General features: G+C 33.1%; 1 protein-coding gene across 2 annotated transcripts; it reads left to right on the top strand.

The window, feature by feature from the left end:
- Window positions 1-13,745: 13,745 nt before the first annotated feature.
- Window positions 13,746-17,207, top strand: LOC140982982 (NAC domain containing protein 50-like). Of its 2 annotated transcripts, none has more exons than XM_073449796.1 (4): window positions 13,746-14,340; window positions 14,917-15,194; window positions 15,314-15,505; window positions 16,563-17,207. In XM_073449796.1, exons 1-4 carry the CDS (start codon window positions 14,145-14,147, stop codon window positions 17,040-17,042), a joined length of 1,146 nt encoding a protein of 381 aa, XP_073305897.1. In that variant the 5' UTR covers window positions 13,746-14,144; the 3' UTR covers window positions 17,043-17,207. The 2 variants fall into 2 exon arrangements, with proteins under 2 accessions (XP_073305897.1, XP_073305896.1); XM_073449795.1 differs by having other exon boundaries at window positions 13,748-14,340; window positions 16,530-17,207.

The raw sequence follows: 17,207 nt of genomic DNA, 5'->3' as shown, positions 1-17,207 counted from the left end.
GTTCGATTAATCTGCAAATCAAAGCCTGCCATTATTTATTTGGAAGGTTTAATCTTTTTTCTTTTTTTTTTTTTGCAATGCCTTGATCTTCCACATGACAACATAAGTTAATTAAGACACATAAATATAATCAATTCTTTCTTCTTTCTTCTTTTTAATAAATTCAAACGAACTTATTACATTTATTTTTGTTTGATTCTTTTAATGACAGATTTTAATGTTTTATATTTTGGTATATATATCTTTATTTTATATTATTCCTTTTCTCCGATGAGATTATACATAGCTTAATCTATATGTAAACGGGTCGGGCACTTTATTCGGACTGAGATTGCCATAATCCGAGCTCGGGTTAGTTCGATTTACCTCTATAATGGTCTTGTTCATGATCATTTTGTGGATAAAAATATAGAAAACATTATTAAAAAAGGAATGTTTTACAAATAAATAATAAACAAGTAACTTTGTTCTTTTAGTGAAAATTTTATTTAAATTAAATATGTATAGATTAGATATGATGAATTATTTAAAAATATATATATAGAACTTAATTTATTCCAATATTAACCCAACAATAATGTTGTATAACTAAGGAATACAAGTGGTAACTTGGCTTGCAACGACTTTCTTTCGGGAGTAAGTCTCTTGTGAGACGGTCTCACGAGTCTTTATCTGTGAGACGGGTCAATCCTACCGATATTCATGATAAAAAGTAATACTTTTTCATGGATAACCCAAATAAGATATATGCCTCACAAAATATGACTCGTGAGACCGTCTCACACAAGTTTTTGCATTCTCTCGGTTTTGTAAGTCGATTTTCCATGTAGCACCCCATGACTGTTGCATAGGCATCCATGCATTCGAATTCGATGCTTGTAGCTCGATCACCCCGAGGTCGCCATCTCCGTCGCAAATGCTAGATAGTTAGGGTTGGAACGTCCTGTATGATCCTAAACTCGAAATGTCATTATTTCGTGCATAATATGGCGCATTTTCTACCAAATAAATTAATTACCAAATATTTTCAAGAACTATTTGGTTGCCTTGAGAAAATTAGTATCAAACATATACTTGAATCCAAATAATGTCATAAATATGCCAAAATGGCTAAAATACTTGGAAATTTTACATGAGAGTACCATGGCTCGCAATTTTCAAAAGATATGGATATGTTTAATTTGTGCTTGTGTGACATGGGTTGATATATATTTAGCTTTTATAATGTTAAAAAAAATCATTTAAATTATATACTTACCATATGTCTTGATTCGAAAATTATGGCACAAACCGTGCAAAAAGTAATTTGAATTAATCAATTTATGTATGGTAATTTTGACCCCAAGTTAATAACCTTTAAGACCAGCAATCAATTATGACACATCCAATACTAAAATTTTATATTTTTTTATTCGTGATGTGCAATTTTTAGCCAATTTTCCATTTGATATACAATATTATCAAATTGAATTAGTTATTTTATAAAAATATAAATGTTACATGATAATTTTAAATAATTGTTCTTATGTTAAAAAAAAATTCTATAATCATCTTTTTTAAGGGCTTTGAAACCATTATTCCATAAACTTTTTAGGTCTTCACTGGACCATGGATATTTTAAAGTTGAATAATTTCAAATGCACTTGCAACAGAAAGAATAAACTTGACCCATATTAAGAAATTATTATGGGCTCGCCCAAAATATTTTTGTAAATTAATTTTCATTGAATTCCATGTCCATGCTTTTATATAATAATATAATATATAGAAAAATATTTTCAAGTACATCTAAACATAAATATATTTTAAAATTTCTATAATTTAGGTACAGAAAAATATTCTCAATTGTTAAATTTCAAAATAAATATAATACTACTTTTTAAATTTTTTTTTAAAAAAAAATATTTAGTTCAAGTGAATGTGACTTCTTATTATTTTTATTTAATTATTTTGGATGCTCCAAATCATTTAATGTTCAAGCGGATCGGCAAGTGTTGGGTCGCATTATTTTAATAAGAATATAAATATAAATTATAATAAGGTAACTTGCTTTAAAATCCAAATATTAGTTTATGTTCACTCACTTTTAGAGAAAAATATTTTTGCAGTCTATCATTCACAAAAAATATATATATGCACTCCTGAGCCCACATATCTTTTTACCGATGAAAATCAATAAAAAAAATTGTAATTATAATATTAATATATAATAATTGAGTACCTACTGTTTTAAATTTTGTAAAAAAATATATAAGATTTTAAGTTTAAAATCGTAGCATATTTATTAATATCAACAATTGTTAAATTTGTTTGGGTATTCAAATATTACGTATTAGTATCAAATCTTAAACGGTTGATATTCAAATATCATATATTAGTACCATATTTTCATCCAAGAAAGACTTATCATTAATACCAATACTTTTTATACATATTTGGATACTCAAATATCATATATTAACATCAAATTTGAAACAATTGATATTCAAATATCATATATTAGTCTGTATTTTCAATGTTTCTTACATATTTTCATATCAGAAAAGTAATGTGAACCAATAGAACGTAGAAACAAATTTGTTTTACAAGAAAATACAAAGACATTTTTTTCTGACAAGAACTAACCACGAAACCAAATTTGAATTTGAAGATTTAAATTCAATTTACCCTAATAATAAATCATTTTTATTATTATTAATGAGAAGTCCATCGGAGATTTCTTAACGTTCAGGCAATGTAAGACTTTACTTGCACTCATCACTTTTCTTTATAATTTATTTATACATATCTTTTTTGTTTTTGCATGTTGACTGTCACTTTCACAGGTTGTCCCCAAGACATAATCTATTTACTTTCTATTTGTTATTTCTTTAATTAATTAATATACCAATTATAAAAGCTACTATATATAAGTTTGAGTCTCACTGATCATATTATTGTCTCCAAATCATTTTTTATTTTTTACCGTAAATTTTAATTTTTAACAAAATCAAAGTTTGCTGCTACATATCGTTTTTTTGTTTGTCATTTTTTCAATTATTTTTATGATATACTATTAAATACTTTTATATAAGAGTTATTATTTAAAATATATTATTTAATTTATTGTACACGAATATGTTGAAGTTATTAATTGAATTTTTATCATTTTCAGTATATACCAAAATTTATTTTTAAAATAGTTTCAAAAAATATTTTAAAATAAAATATTAAATGATTTTAAACATAATAATTGTTGAAAAATTATTTAAAAATGTGTTAAATATTTGTGTTGAAAATGTGAATGTTGAATGTTGAAAATTAGGTAAAATTAGGTTCTATAAATAGATATCTCATTTGTGAAGAAAATCACAATTGAGTTGAGAGAAAAATATTATAAAGTGTGTAGTGTGATAATTTTAAGAGTTTGAGATTTTTACTTTTTACCGTAAATTTTTACTTTTTCACAACACGTTATCAACACGAAGCTCTAAAAGTCCTCCATATTTTTCCAAGCTCCGAACAGAAGAAAAAGGTAACAAAAGTAATGATATTTATTTTACTGTTATTTATTTATTGTTTATATATGTAATATATAATATAATGTTATTGTTAGAAATAATAAAAATAATTTTTTCAAAAACTTGTTATAAATCCTGGGAGGATGTTAAGACGACATCTCACACTCCCGGTAAGGGATACGACAAGTATAAAAGCCTATAAGGTTTTTAAACAAAATAACTTATGACACCTAATTATAATAATGTGATATGATATACATAATTATTTAAATATGACTAATATTATATACACCATATTATTACCATAAAATTATACAAATACATACATTTATTTTCTTATACACCAACGGTAATAAACGGTAACAAAACGGCTAGTTTTTGCTCTATAAATACAATCTCACAAATACATTCAATCACTCCAACTTTCTCTTCTTCTCTAAAAATTATTCTTCATCAAATTTTCGAAGAAAAAAAGAAGATGGCTTTCACGAGGTTATTTTTAATTATTTTGGTTATCATACTCACCAGTCTTGTATTTATCGGAGAATATCCTCCTCGTGTGTTTTCTTTATTTTTATGAATACTTGTACTTGTAGTTTATCCATTACTTTGTATTGCAATATTCATTAACTAATAAAATGCATCGTAATTTTTAGTACCACCATGGCAAACTTGGCAAAGCTCGAATTCATCGCTCTTGATATTACTGGGAAAAACTATATGCCATGGACTCTTGATGTAGAAATGCATCTTGAGTCATTGGGTCTAAGCGAGACCATTAAAGAAAATGGTATATCTTCATCACAAGAAAAAGCAAAAGCTATAATATTTTTACGACGACACCTTGATGAAGGTTTAAAATGTGAATATCTCATCGAAAAAGATCCCATGGCTCTGTGGAAAGGATTAAAAGAGAGATTTGAACATATAAGGGAAGTTATACTTCCGACCGCCCGTGATGAATGGAATATGTTAAGATTCCAAGACTTTAAAAAAGTCAGTGATTACAATTCAGCGATGTATAGAATAATCTCGCAGTTAAAATTTTGTGGACATGAGGTTACAGAATCGGAAATGCTTGAAAAAACATTTTCCACGTTTCACGCATCAAATATAACACTACAGCAACAATATAGAGTGCGTGGATTTGCGAGATATTCTGAACTCATCGCCTGTCTTCTTGTGGCGGAAAAGAACAACGAGCTATTAATGAGAAATCATCAGTCCCGACCCACTGGATCAACAGCATTTCCAGAAGTAAATGCTGTAAGTAAAAATGAATTTAAACCTGGAAACCAAAATCAAATTCAAAGACAAGGTTTTGGTCGAGGTCGAGGTCGAGGTCGAGGTCGTGGACGTGGACGTGGACGAGGAAGTGGTCGTGGTCGTGGACGCGGCCGTGGTTTTGAAAATAATCGAGATAGTTATTTCTATAACTCATCTCAAAATAACGTCCCAAACCATCCACAGAAAAGGCATCAAGAAAACATGAGTGTTAATGAAAATCACTCGAAAAGATTTGAAAGTTCTTGTTTCAGATGCGGTACTCCAGGACATTGGTCTCGTATTTGTCGAGCCCCTGAGCATCTTTGCAAACTTTATAAAGAATCGATAAAGGGGAAAGAAAAGGAGACCAACTTCACTGAGCGAAGTGACCGTTTGAGTGATTCAACTCATTTTGATGCTGCTGATTTTATGAATGATTTCTCTGGAAATGATCAATATGTTGGTGGGATAGAAATGAACAATATTGATGCTGCAGATTTTCTCAATGATTTCTCTGAAAATGAACAATATAGTGGTAGAATATAAATGTACAATAATTTATTTTTCATGTATTTATATGATAATGTTTTATTGTACAATTATGATATGTGTTATATTTAAATATGTATTGTCATTAATTTTTTTTCATTGCATATTTTTTGAAGTTCAAATATGGAAAATGCTATGAGCAAAGCTGAAGTTTGCATACCCGATAGTGGTACAACGCACACTATCCTCCGAGATAAAAGATATTTCTTGGAACTAAAACCAACAAAAACAACGGTGAATACAATATCAGGTCCTGTAGACTTGATTAAAGGATGTGGTAAAGCACAATTTTTGTTACCTAATGGTACAAAATTTTTGATCAATGATGCTTTATATTCACCACAATCGAAAAGAAATTTGTTGAGTTTTAATGATATATATTCCCATGGGTATGATACTCAAACAATGAATGAAGGGAATGAGAAATATATGTGTCTTACCACATATAAATCAGGAAAGAAATATGTGATTGAAAAACTACCAATGCTCCCTACTGGATTGCATTATACACATATACGTCCCATTGAATCAAACATGGTAATTGATAATTCTTCAATATTAACCAATTGGCATGATCGATTAGGACATCCTGGTTCAACAATGATGCGAAGAATTATAGAAAATACACATGGTCATCCATTGAAAGACCAGAAGATCTTTCAGAATAATAAGTTTCAATGTAAAGCATGTTCTCTTGGAAAACTTATTATAAGACCATCACCAGCCAAAATCCAAACTGAATCACCAATGTTTCTTGAACGTATTCAGGGTGATATTTGTGGACCAATCCATCCACCATGTGGACCATTCAGATACTTTATGGTATTGATTGATGCCTCCAGCAGATGGTCACATGTATGTTTATTGTCAACTCGAAATGTTGCATTTGCAAGATTACTTGCTCAAATAATAAAATTGAGGAATCAATTTCCCGATTATACAATCAAGAAAATTAGACTTGATAATGCTGGTGAATTTACTTCCCAGACTTTCAATGATTATTGTATGTCTATGGGAATCATTGTTGAGCATCCTGTTGCTCATGTACATACTCAAAATGGATTGGCTGAATCATTGATTAAACGTCTGCAAATGATTGCTAGACCAATGATTATGAAAACAAAGCTCCCTATTTCTATATGGGGACATGCAATTTTACATGCTGCTTCATTAATTCGCATCAGACCAAGTGCATATCATAAATACTCCCCATTGCAGCTTGCATTTGGTAAAGAACCAGACATTTCTCATCTGAGAATTTTTGGATGTATGGTGTATGTGCCTATTGCACCACCTCAACGAAAGAAAATGGGACCTCAAAGAAAGATTGGAATTTATATTGGTTATGATAGTCCATCGATCATTCGATATCTTGAACCACAGACAGGCGACGTGTTCACAGCACGTTTTGCTGATTGTCATTTTAATGAGGAAATCTTCCCAATGTTAGGGGGAGAACAGAAACATACCGAAAAAGAAATTACATGGTATGTATCATCATTGTTACATCTGGATCCAAGAACAAAACAATGTGAAAAAGATGTACAGCAAATTGTGCACTTGCAAAGAATAGCAAATCAAATACCAGATGCATTTGCAGACACAAAAGGGGTAACTAAATCATATATACATGCTGCAAATGCCCCTGCTCGAATTGAAATTCCGAAGAAACAAATTGAAGATAGTCATGATGTCATTAAACGCCTGAAGCGTGGAAGGCCAGTTGGTTCCAAGGATAAAAATCCTCGAAAAAGAAAATTCATAGAGAAACACAATGATCACAAAATAGAGAATGATGTTCCTGAAGAAACACATAATGATCACAAAATAGAGAATGATGTTCCTGAAGAAACACATGATGATGAAAATGTTTTGTCAGAACCACAAACTGACGAGAATCATGAAATCTCTATCAATTATATTAATACTGGAAAAATATGGAACCGAAAAGATATAGAAGAAATTGATGATATATTTTCTTATAATGTGGCAATCGACATCATAAATGATAATGAAGATCATGAACCAAAATCTTTTGGTGAATGTAAAAATCGGCAGGATTGGATAAAATGGAAAGATGCCATCCAGGTTGAATTGGATTCGCTAAATAAACGTAATGTTTTTGGACCTATAGTCCTTACACCTGAAGGTGTAAAACCTGTTGGATACAAATGGGTTTTTATTCGAAAGCGAAATGAGAAAAATGAAATAGTAAGATATAAAGCTCGACTTGTTGCACAAGGTTTTTCTCAAAGGCCTGGAATTGATTATGAAGAAACGTATTCTCCTGTGATGGATGCAATTACGTTTCGGTATTTGATTAGCTTGGCAGTATCTGAAAATTTAGAAATGCGTCTTATGGATGTTGTTACAGCCTACTTATATGGATCACTTGATAGTAATATATATATGAAAATCCCTGAAGGATTTAAGATGCCTGAAGCACAAAGTTCAAAACCCAGAGAATGTTATTCTGTGAAATTACTAAGATCATTATATGGGTTGAAGCAATCCGGCAGAATGTGGTATAATAGGCTAAGTGATCACTTGATGAAAAAGGGATATGTAAATAATTCAATATGCCCTTGTGTTTTCATTAAGAAAACAACATCCGGATGCGTAATTATTGCTGTATATGTTGATGATTTAAACATCATTGGAACAAATAAGGAAATTCAAGAAGTTGTGTCATACTTGAAAGAAGAATTTGAAATGAAGGATCTTGGAAAAACCAAGTATTGTCTGGGTTTACAAATTGAACAAAAAGAATGTGGAATATTTGTTCACCAGACAAATTATACAGAAAAGATCCTTAAACGTTTTAATATGGACAAATCAAATCCTTTAAGTACTCCAATGGTTGTTAGATCATTAAACATAGAAAAGGATCCATTCCGTCCATGTGAAGATGATGAAGATATTCTTGGTCCAGAAGTACCATATCTAAGTGCTATCGGTGCCCTTATGTATCTTACAAATTGTACAAGGCCTGATATATCTTTTGCCGTAAATTTATTGGCAAGATTTAGCACATATCCAACAAAGAGACATTGGAACGGAATTAAACATATATTCCGTTATCTACGAGGAACGACAGACTTGGGACTTTTGTATTCAAAAGATGCTAATCCAAGTATAATTGGTTATGCCGATGCTGGATACTTATCTGATCCACACAAAGCACGTTCTCAAACTGGATATGTATTTACTCGTGGAGGCACTGCAATTTCTTGGCGTTCACAGAAACAAACACTTGTAACAACTTCATCAAATCATGCCGAGATTATTGCACTACATGAAGCAAGCCGTGAATGTGTGTGGTTAAAATCAATGACTCAACATATCCAAATCTCATGCGGATTATCATTCGACGAGAAGCCTGTGATACTATATGAAGATAATGCTGCATGTGTTGCTCAAATGAAAGAAGGATACATAAAAAGCGACAGAACTAAACATATTCCTCCTAAGTTCTTCGCATTCACCAAGGAGCTTGAGAAGAATAAATGTATTGATGTTCGTCACATTCAATCAAGTGAAAACTCATCAGATCTCTTCACAAAGGCACTTCCTACGACAATATTCAGAAAGCACATATATAATATTGGGATGCGCAATCTACGAAATTTGTGAAGAATTGTTCGTGTCAACATGAGGGGGAGTTTACGTGACTGCACTCTTTTTCCCTTACTATGGTTTTTATCCCAATGGGTTTTTCCTAGTAAGGTTTTTAACGAGGCAGTATAAAAACACGTAATGTATACAATCATTATGATCATCATCACAAGGGGGAGTGTTGAAAAATTATTTTAAAATGTGTTAAATATTTGTGTTGAAAATGTGAATGTTGAATGTTGAAAATTAGGTAAAATTAGGTGTTGAATATTAAAAATTAGTGTGTGATGATGTAGGTAATGATGTATTTTATTTTTGGATTATTTGTAAAAATTTTCTATAAATAGATCTCTCATTTGTGAAGAAAATCACAATTGAGTTGAGAGAAAAATATTATAAAGTGTGTAGTGTGATAATTTTAAGAGTTTGAGATTTTTACTTTTTACCGTAAATTTTTACTTTTTCACAACAATAATATATATTGTGCCATGGTTTATTGATGTGGCAGGGTACGATAGATCCGTCACATGGGGAATGAAGTCATTTCGTACCCGCGAACCATAGAGTCGTGTTTAGCTTGCGTTTATGGAATTTCTAAAAAATTAATCTCGTTTTCGATATATACTTAGACAAGGTCCGGGCCAGCGGGTTAGGGTCGACATTAAGCGTAACAGTCTAGGACGCTTATGGGCCGAGTTGTGAATCGGACGATTTGGGTTTGGGACCGAGTTCAGCCCAACCTTTAAAAAAAATACGGTCGAGCTAGGGCGGTTGAGTTCTACCGTTCTAGTGCGATCTCCTCGGTGCTGCATGTTCAGTTCTTTGAAAAAAATAAAGTCTCTTATTCAATTTATTTCCTCCAATACTAAAAGTTTGTTCCACTGCAACTATTGAAACAGGAAAAGCTAGATTTCCTTATGCTATTATAGACAAATTGGATATATTTGTGTTTTTTATGACCATCATAGCAATATGTCGAAACTTTCTCATCTGTATCACTAAAATCAAAAGTAGTGGTGAAATAATTCTCAAGTGTCTGACGGGATCCTGAGGATCTCGGGAATGTTTCATTTATTCCCTTGATAAAAATTGTGTTTTAATAAATTTAGGGATAACATTACTAATGGTAGTGAATTTTGATTCACGTTCAACAATTTGTCCATCATATTTGATTTTATATTCATTATAAATATTGCAATAATGTGTTAAAACAAAATGAGAAGTATGATAATAAATACCGGATAATTAGTCACTAGCATCATTTTAAAATTTTAAAATTTCACAAATATTAGCGCATATGTTTCATTTATTCAAAAACAAACAAATATCACCAACTTGAACATGTTGATGAAACAATATAAGTAATAAATATTTATATTCAAAAGACGATAATAAAAATTTATATGTTGAATTCCAACAAGTTAGAACATCTCGTGTAAATCGTTTAGGCCTCATACCATTTATTTTTCAGATTTTGTCTAATTGTTTCATAATTTGAGGATGTGTCTAAATTGTGTCTCGTGTGTTAATTAAAATATACATATGCAATCAATCTTTTTTGAATGTTCAAATAACTATCAATCTAGTGACATGTAATATCCATATATAAACAATTTTTTCCAATGATTACTTCAAATATCTGAACATGAAGAAACTTTAACATTTAAACTAGCAAATTCTTTAATTAATTTTTTTATTCAACGGATACTTTTTTAAGTGTGTATTTCGTGGTATACATCTAATAGAAAAATTTACACTTGTAGAGAGCCATTTTCAAAAGATAATTTATCACCGAACTAAAAGAAAGTTGTTCAACCGCACAAAAGTTAGTTGTCTCTTCCCTAAATTTAGCTTCGGAACTGCTTGAGTTTTACTTTTAGGTACCGTCAGATTGCTCATATTTTGTTGACTTTGATGATGACATGATTGTTGAGCCTCTTGTTCTTGTTATTGATGTTCTTCATCGGAAAATCAAAATTATGAAAGAAAATAGCAATGTTGTAACTCTAATGGCATGATGGCCTTTCCTTTTCCATTGCCCCACCCTTGTGACTTGATTCGGTTCTGTCATTTGTGATTTGTATAAATATGAAATATAAGTAATTATGAAATAAATCGACAATTGATAATAAACTAATAATCGAGACTTGATATTTTGAGAATCAATAAAGAATCGTGAATTAGAGACGGAGAGAAAATTGCAAGAAAAAAATGAAGGAGCTGAGTGGTATTTGTAGGGAAAAACCATGGGAAAAAAATTACAATGGTCGACCCATCGGTCCGAGTCCGGATCGAATCGACAGATTGACCGTTGTACAACAACCGCTTCATCATGGTTGTTGATCATCAACGACCTCAAAATCGTGGCCGTTGATTTCAAATGCAATAATTTAAGGAAAATGTCATTGTTCGACTCGACGGGTCGCGAGTATTTTAACCCATAAATCGTAACTGAACCGCTCTTAGGGCGTTTTTTATCACGGTTTTGGGTCAAACTCATTGACTGATCAACCATCACATGACCACAATCCGATTCGGATTTGAGCCCGGATCAGATCGGCCCTTGGCCAGGTCTCATTCTAGTTTATTTATTAGTAAACGTGCTCGTTTTGAATACAATGTTCTAGATTGGCAAGTGACAAATTTAAAAAGTATAAATGAACTTTTACGTCCATTAAGTTGGGTTGATGAAAGTTATTAGAATTGTATAAATAAATATTATTTTAATTACTAAAAGATTTGAGTAAGATGTTGAATAACATATCTCAATAGATAATCTGAGACTGGCTCAAAAAATTAGGGAGAATATGTCCTCTAAAGACTACGCAATTTATTTGATAGAACAAAATGTTAAAAAATGAAAAAAATCTGATATGAAAATTTTTATCTTTTCAGGTTCCCTTGTCCCCTATTTGTACCGTATTTACTTACTTAGATTATTTGCCATGTTTAGACGTGAATCTCGCCTCTCCTCTTTATGTGTATAAAGAAGAAAACCGAATGTTGTAACTCCTACACAAGTGTCTTTTTTTGACAGCACAAGCTCTTGCTGTGTTGGATAGGGATGTCAATGGGTCCGGGTTTTACCCAGACCCACAATGGACCCACCCCATCTGGAGTGGGTTTGGGCATACTAAATGGGTCATGGAGCGGGTCTCGGATCTAATTTTTCAGACCCATATGGGTATGGGGCGGGTCATGGGTCCTATAATACTCGCCTCATAACCCTCACCCATATATGTGGATATAAATTGATATGCTCGCGAAGATGGTTGTGGGGTGAGGTGGAAGGTAAATAAATCACAGTTTTATTTTGTTATTGTACTTTCATTTTAATTTTGTTACTATACTTTCTCTCTTTAAATTACATTTTTTTACGGTTTTAAATTACAATTTTATTTTTTCAATGTATTTTCTCTATTTAATTTTGTAGGTAATTCTTCAAGTAATTTACCAACTTGTCCTACCATTCTTGATGAAGAGGAAGAATGTGTCTAAAATATTGCTTACTCGCTGATTTTACATTGATCTGTTTAAGTTCTGATGAGTTATTTTTGGGGATGACAAGATTTTTTTTGGAGAGCTAGTAACTTTTTTTAATGTAATTCATTACGTCGTGAAAATACTTTGTTTGTTATTATTAAGTATGGTCGAAGACATGAATTAGTTTTCTATTGTGTTTTATTTAGAGACTTGTTTGTTTCATAATTCAGTCATGTGATAAGAAGATTACAGTTTTCATTTAAAAAAATTTCGGGTCTAACGGGTCTCGCGGGTCTACCCGACCCCATTTCGTATTTGAGGTGGGGTGGGTCCGAAGAATATTTAAACGGGGTGAGGCGGGTAATGGGTCAAAGTTTTCTTCATGGGGCGGGTCTTGGGTTTAGCCATACCCGTCCCATTGACATCTCTAGTATTGGAGAAAGCAATGTACGCCATCTGTATTTTATTTGATATATAACCGTACCAAAACTGGTCCATCGCATCTTATTCAAGCTTTCATATAAGTAGATAAAGTAGATTCATATTTCAATCCTTGAGTGCTGCATAGATCTCCGCCTCCGAACAGCTCACTATCTCCTTCAAACTCTGCACTATCCTTCGCGACCCCCCGAGGGTATCGTCTGGACTCTGCTTCCACTGTCAACGCCACTTCCCTTGATTGAATTCATCGGCATATCTTACTCGAAAAATCTCTCCAAATCCAAGACTTCGCCTTTTCTTCTTCCAAAGGGAGCAAACGTCACTGTAACCGGCAGGTGTGGTGGAGAGGAGCCCGAATATATCCATGGTTTCCATTTTCAAACCAGCTCATTAAAGTACTTTTCCAGAAAATTAAAAATAATTTAAAGTTTAGATATTGTAGTGGAAAAAAGTTTTTCTTTACTTTGTAAAAAACGTGTTGTCATAAATTATGTGATCATGGGCGTACCAAATGTAAATGTATCAAATTCATTAAAATCTAACTTCTAAATATATAACGATTATAAATATCAAATTTAATTGTTAGTTATAATATCTTAAGTTGACATGAATGCTAAAAAACGGTGGAAAGTAAAAAAATAGACTTTCATCGTCTGTTGTATTTACAACTTTTGGAATCCAAAATGTTTTTTTAGTCCAAACAAAACGATGAATGTAAAAACCTACATACCACATTTTTTTGCTTCTATTTAAAAATTTAATTTTACACAAGTGTTTGGTTTTAAATAATAAATCTTTGAGGAAGACACAATAAAAATGGAAATGAGTCTAAAATCCCATGAACTTTCAGGACCAATTTGAATAAAAGGGTAACAAACAACCTTCAAATGAAACAAAACAATGAGGAACAGCTAGATGTACACATTTTGGTTGGATTTTCGATTTCCGTGTCAAGCAAGCATCCTCAACACACACCACACACTCTCGTTTCTTAACCAATGGGCAAAACCATTAACCAAACCCCTAAAAAATCTCGTCTTTCCCAACACCCCATCACCTTAAATCTTGTGTTAACACCTTTGCTTGCCTTCTAATCTTCTTCTATTTTTTTTTTCACTTCTTTCGAACCTAACTTCCTTTGGTGCTTTTTTGTTTTGGTTTTTCTTGGTTTATTGCATCTGGGTTTTTCTTTTTTGTGTTGAGGTTTGCTGAGGGGGAGTTCTGAATTACCGGATTTTTATTTATTTGTTGGTGGGTTTTGAGGGGATCGTTGTGCTTTTTGGGGTGGAGATGGGACATGAGGTGGTTGTGGCGGCGGGGAAGGGGGCGACGCCGCCGTCTTCTTTGGCACCGGGGTTCAGGTTTCATCCGACTGATGAAGAATTGGTGAGGTATTATTTGAGGAGGAAAGCTTGTGGGAAACCCTTTCGTTTCCAAGCTGTTATTGAAATTGATGTCTACAAATCTGAGCCTTGGGAGCTTGCTGGTAAATGAAATAAATACTTTTGTGTGCTCTCAAATGAGTTTGCTATGTTTTGTTTGTTTATCTTTCATTGATTCGATTGTATTTTTGGTTCATCTATTTGATGTTTTAGTGCAAAGTTGCAAACTTTAGTCTTTGGGATTATAATTTAACTGATTTGATATTACTATAAGTTACATGGGATATAATTATTGCCAATTTTGTTGGTGGTGTTAAGTAATGTGTGCGCGTGACTTTAATTCTTCTGTTTGTGGATCATGACATTTGTATATTTTGTTGGGGAAAATGTAGCTTCAAGTGTTATGATAAATCCAATTAAATTGTTCGTTCAAAGTCAAATTTTGCCCTCCAAAATTCTTAACTTGACTAGCTCAATTAAACTCAAGCCCTTGGGCTTTATGGTTTTAAATTACTGTGAAGAGAAGTGCAAGAAGATGAGGTTTCTTTAGCATCAAAGAATTGGATAAACTTTTATAAGATTAGATTTTGTTGTTTCTGATTTCATTTTTATTCCTCTTGTTCTATGTGCACGAATGGTTTCTTTTCGCTATTTAACGGGTGCGTTTTTGCCTTAAACAGAATACTCATCTCTGAAGACTAGAGATCAAGAATGGTACTTTTTCAGCCCTGTGGATAGGAAGTACGGTAATGGGTCTCGGCTGAATCGAGCTACTGGCAAAGGATATTGGAAAGCAACTGGGAAGGATCGACCCGTGCGTCATAAAAATCAAGCCATAGGAATGAAAAAAACACTTGTTTTTCATATTGGGCGTGCTCCGGATGGGAAGAGAACGAATTGGGTAATGCATGAGTATAGGCTTTGTGATACGGAATTGGAAAGGGCTGGAGTTGCGCAGGTGTGGATGTGGTTTCGGAGATTCATCTCTATGCTTTTATTTATTTTCTTGTCTATGTATTTCTGATTTATATGTGAGTTATAAATGCTACAATCATTCGTTGTTTTCCGGCAAAAAAGGATGCATTTGTGCTCTGTAGAATTTTCCAGAAAAGTGGCCTCGGGCCACCAAATGGGGACCGTTATGCCCCTTTTATTGAAGAGGAATGGGACGATGATGCAGTGCTTGTGGTTCCTGGAGGGGACGCTGATGATGATGTGCCCAATGGTGATGAAGATGAAGTTCGAGTTGAGTGCACTGTTATTGGACAGGTTTTTCATTGTCCCTTCTTCTGAATATATACCATTGAAATTGATTTTAGATAGGTGCTAACTATTACGTCACAATGAATTCCCTCGACTAGTGGACTGTCTTGTCTATAACTTACTCTGTTGATCATTGGATTCAATGTTGCTAGGTGTGGATGTGATATAAATTCCAGGTTGTGGATTATGTATGCAGAATCACGCATAAATTTTGTTTGATTCATTTTCTTGAGCCATTAGTTGTGTCGATTCTACGGTGAAAACATTTCTCACAGTGCTTTGTTCATTTTTGAGGAAGCTGTCCGTCAGCTAGATTTTGCCTAATTTTTTTTTAAAAAAAGTTGGGGGATGAAGGAGAAATATGCCTTTTCATTCTTGGGCAGTCAATTCTAGGACAAAGCAGACTTGAAAACTATATAAAATGGAACTAGGAACTAGCGATTGTGAGATTGAAGCTCTTTCGAAGCGCACCAAACTATTTGCTGTTGGTATTTGGATTATTTTACGTTCGACAGCTTCATTTCAAGATTGGCTTGATAGCTCTTCCCAGAAATGTTGTTCCATAAGATGACCTCTTTAAACAGAGATCTAGTCTTTGATGGGAAGAAAAGACGCAATGTGTTTTTTATCCATCCTCTGTTACCCCAGCACATGGTGGCCACGGTTGATGTTCTAAGTTGGAGTAAAACATGTGGAAAGTTTTTGCACCGGATCCCAATTAATTACGTTGAATTTCTGATGATAATTTATTACCAAATCCTTTGTTTTAGGACTTAATTTAACTCATTTATCTTAAAATCTTTCTCGCATGTGAACTCATTGAGAAGTACTTTTCGCCTGTATGGAACATTGGAACTCTTAAGTTGTAGATAACAAAAAACTATTTGGAGTCGAAACTATGATTCTGAACAGCATTCTCCAATAATTTTTATCTGGTCTCTGTTGCTGTCAATCTATACTTTTGAAAGCCATATGATTCTTTACTTTATCGATTTCATATTTTTATCTTCTTGTTTTGTATCTGACGCAGGATCCTAAGTCTCTCATCATGGTTTCTCCTCAGATAGAAAATCCAGTCGAGTCGCAGAGTCTTGAGTTTTTGTGCAAGAGGGAGAAATCAGAAGATCCCAGAGAGCTCTCTCTATCCAGCAAAAGATCGAAACACAATGACCCTAACTCGAGCAACGCCAATGGATCCGAAGATTCAACCACAATGACTCAAGACCCACCAACAATGATGATGACGACAAATTTTCCTTTAGGACCTTTTGAGTTTCCGCTGCTAGAACCCGTAGAACGCCAAGAAAACCGTCCAGTGATCAACCCACTCGACTCTTCCAACCTCGAGAAATCTGTGCCTCCAGGGTACTTGAAGTTCATCAGCAACCTTGAGAACGAGATCTTGAACGTTTCAATGGAGAGGGAGACGTTGAAGATTGAAGTGATGAGAGCTCAAGCAATGATCAACATTCTTCAATCCCAGGTCGATTCCTTGAGCAAAGATAACGAGGATTTGAGACGAGGTGTGCCTAGGAGGGGCTAGTTACCGGCGGCACCTAGCGTTGTAGCTTTAATGCTCATTTCCCTTCTACTTTGGGAAAGATGAGGCAATGAGCTAGACAGCTCTATGTAGCATTGTGTCATCTGAACTAGAATCTGTCGACTATGCTCGTTTTAAAACTCTGAATAAAAATGGATATTCCGAATA

The sequence above is a fragment of the Primulina huaijiensis genome, chromosome 8 (assembly GCF_012295235.1).
Source record: "Primulina huaijiensis isolate GDHJ02 chromosome 8, ASM1229523v2, whole genome shotgun sequence".
Taxonomy (NCBI): domain Eukaryota; kingdom Viridiplantae; phylum Streptophyta; class Magnoliopsida; order Lamiales; family Gesneriaceae; genus Primulina; species Primulina huaijiensis.
Note: the sequence above shows the minus strand (reverse complement) of the source record. Positions and strands in the feature narration are given on the sequence as shown.

What these genes read in the sequence shown, in the direction of transcription:
- LOC140982982 (XM_073449795.1), top strand. Translation starts at nt 14,145, where the DNA reads ATGGGACATGAGGTGGTTGTGGCGGCGGGGAAGGGGGCGACGCCGCCG. An exon ending in TGAGCCTTGGGAGCTTGCTG is followed by an intron (nt 14,341 to 14,916) that starts GTAAATGAAATA and finishes TGCCTTAAACAG; the next exon opens with AATACTCATCTCTGAAGACT. An exon ending in AGTGCACTGTTATTGGACAG is followed by an intron (nt 15,506 to 16,529) that starts GTTTTTCATTGT and finishes TATCTGACGCAG; the next exon opens with GATCCTAAGTCTCTCATCAT.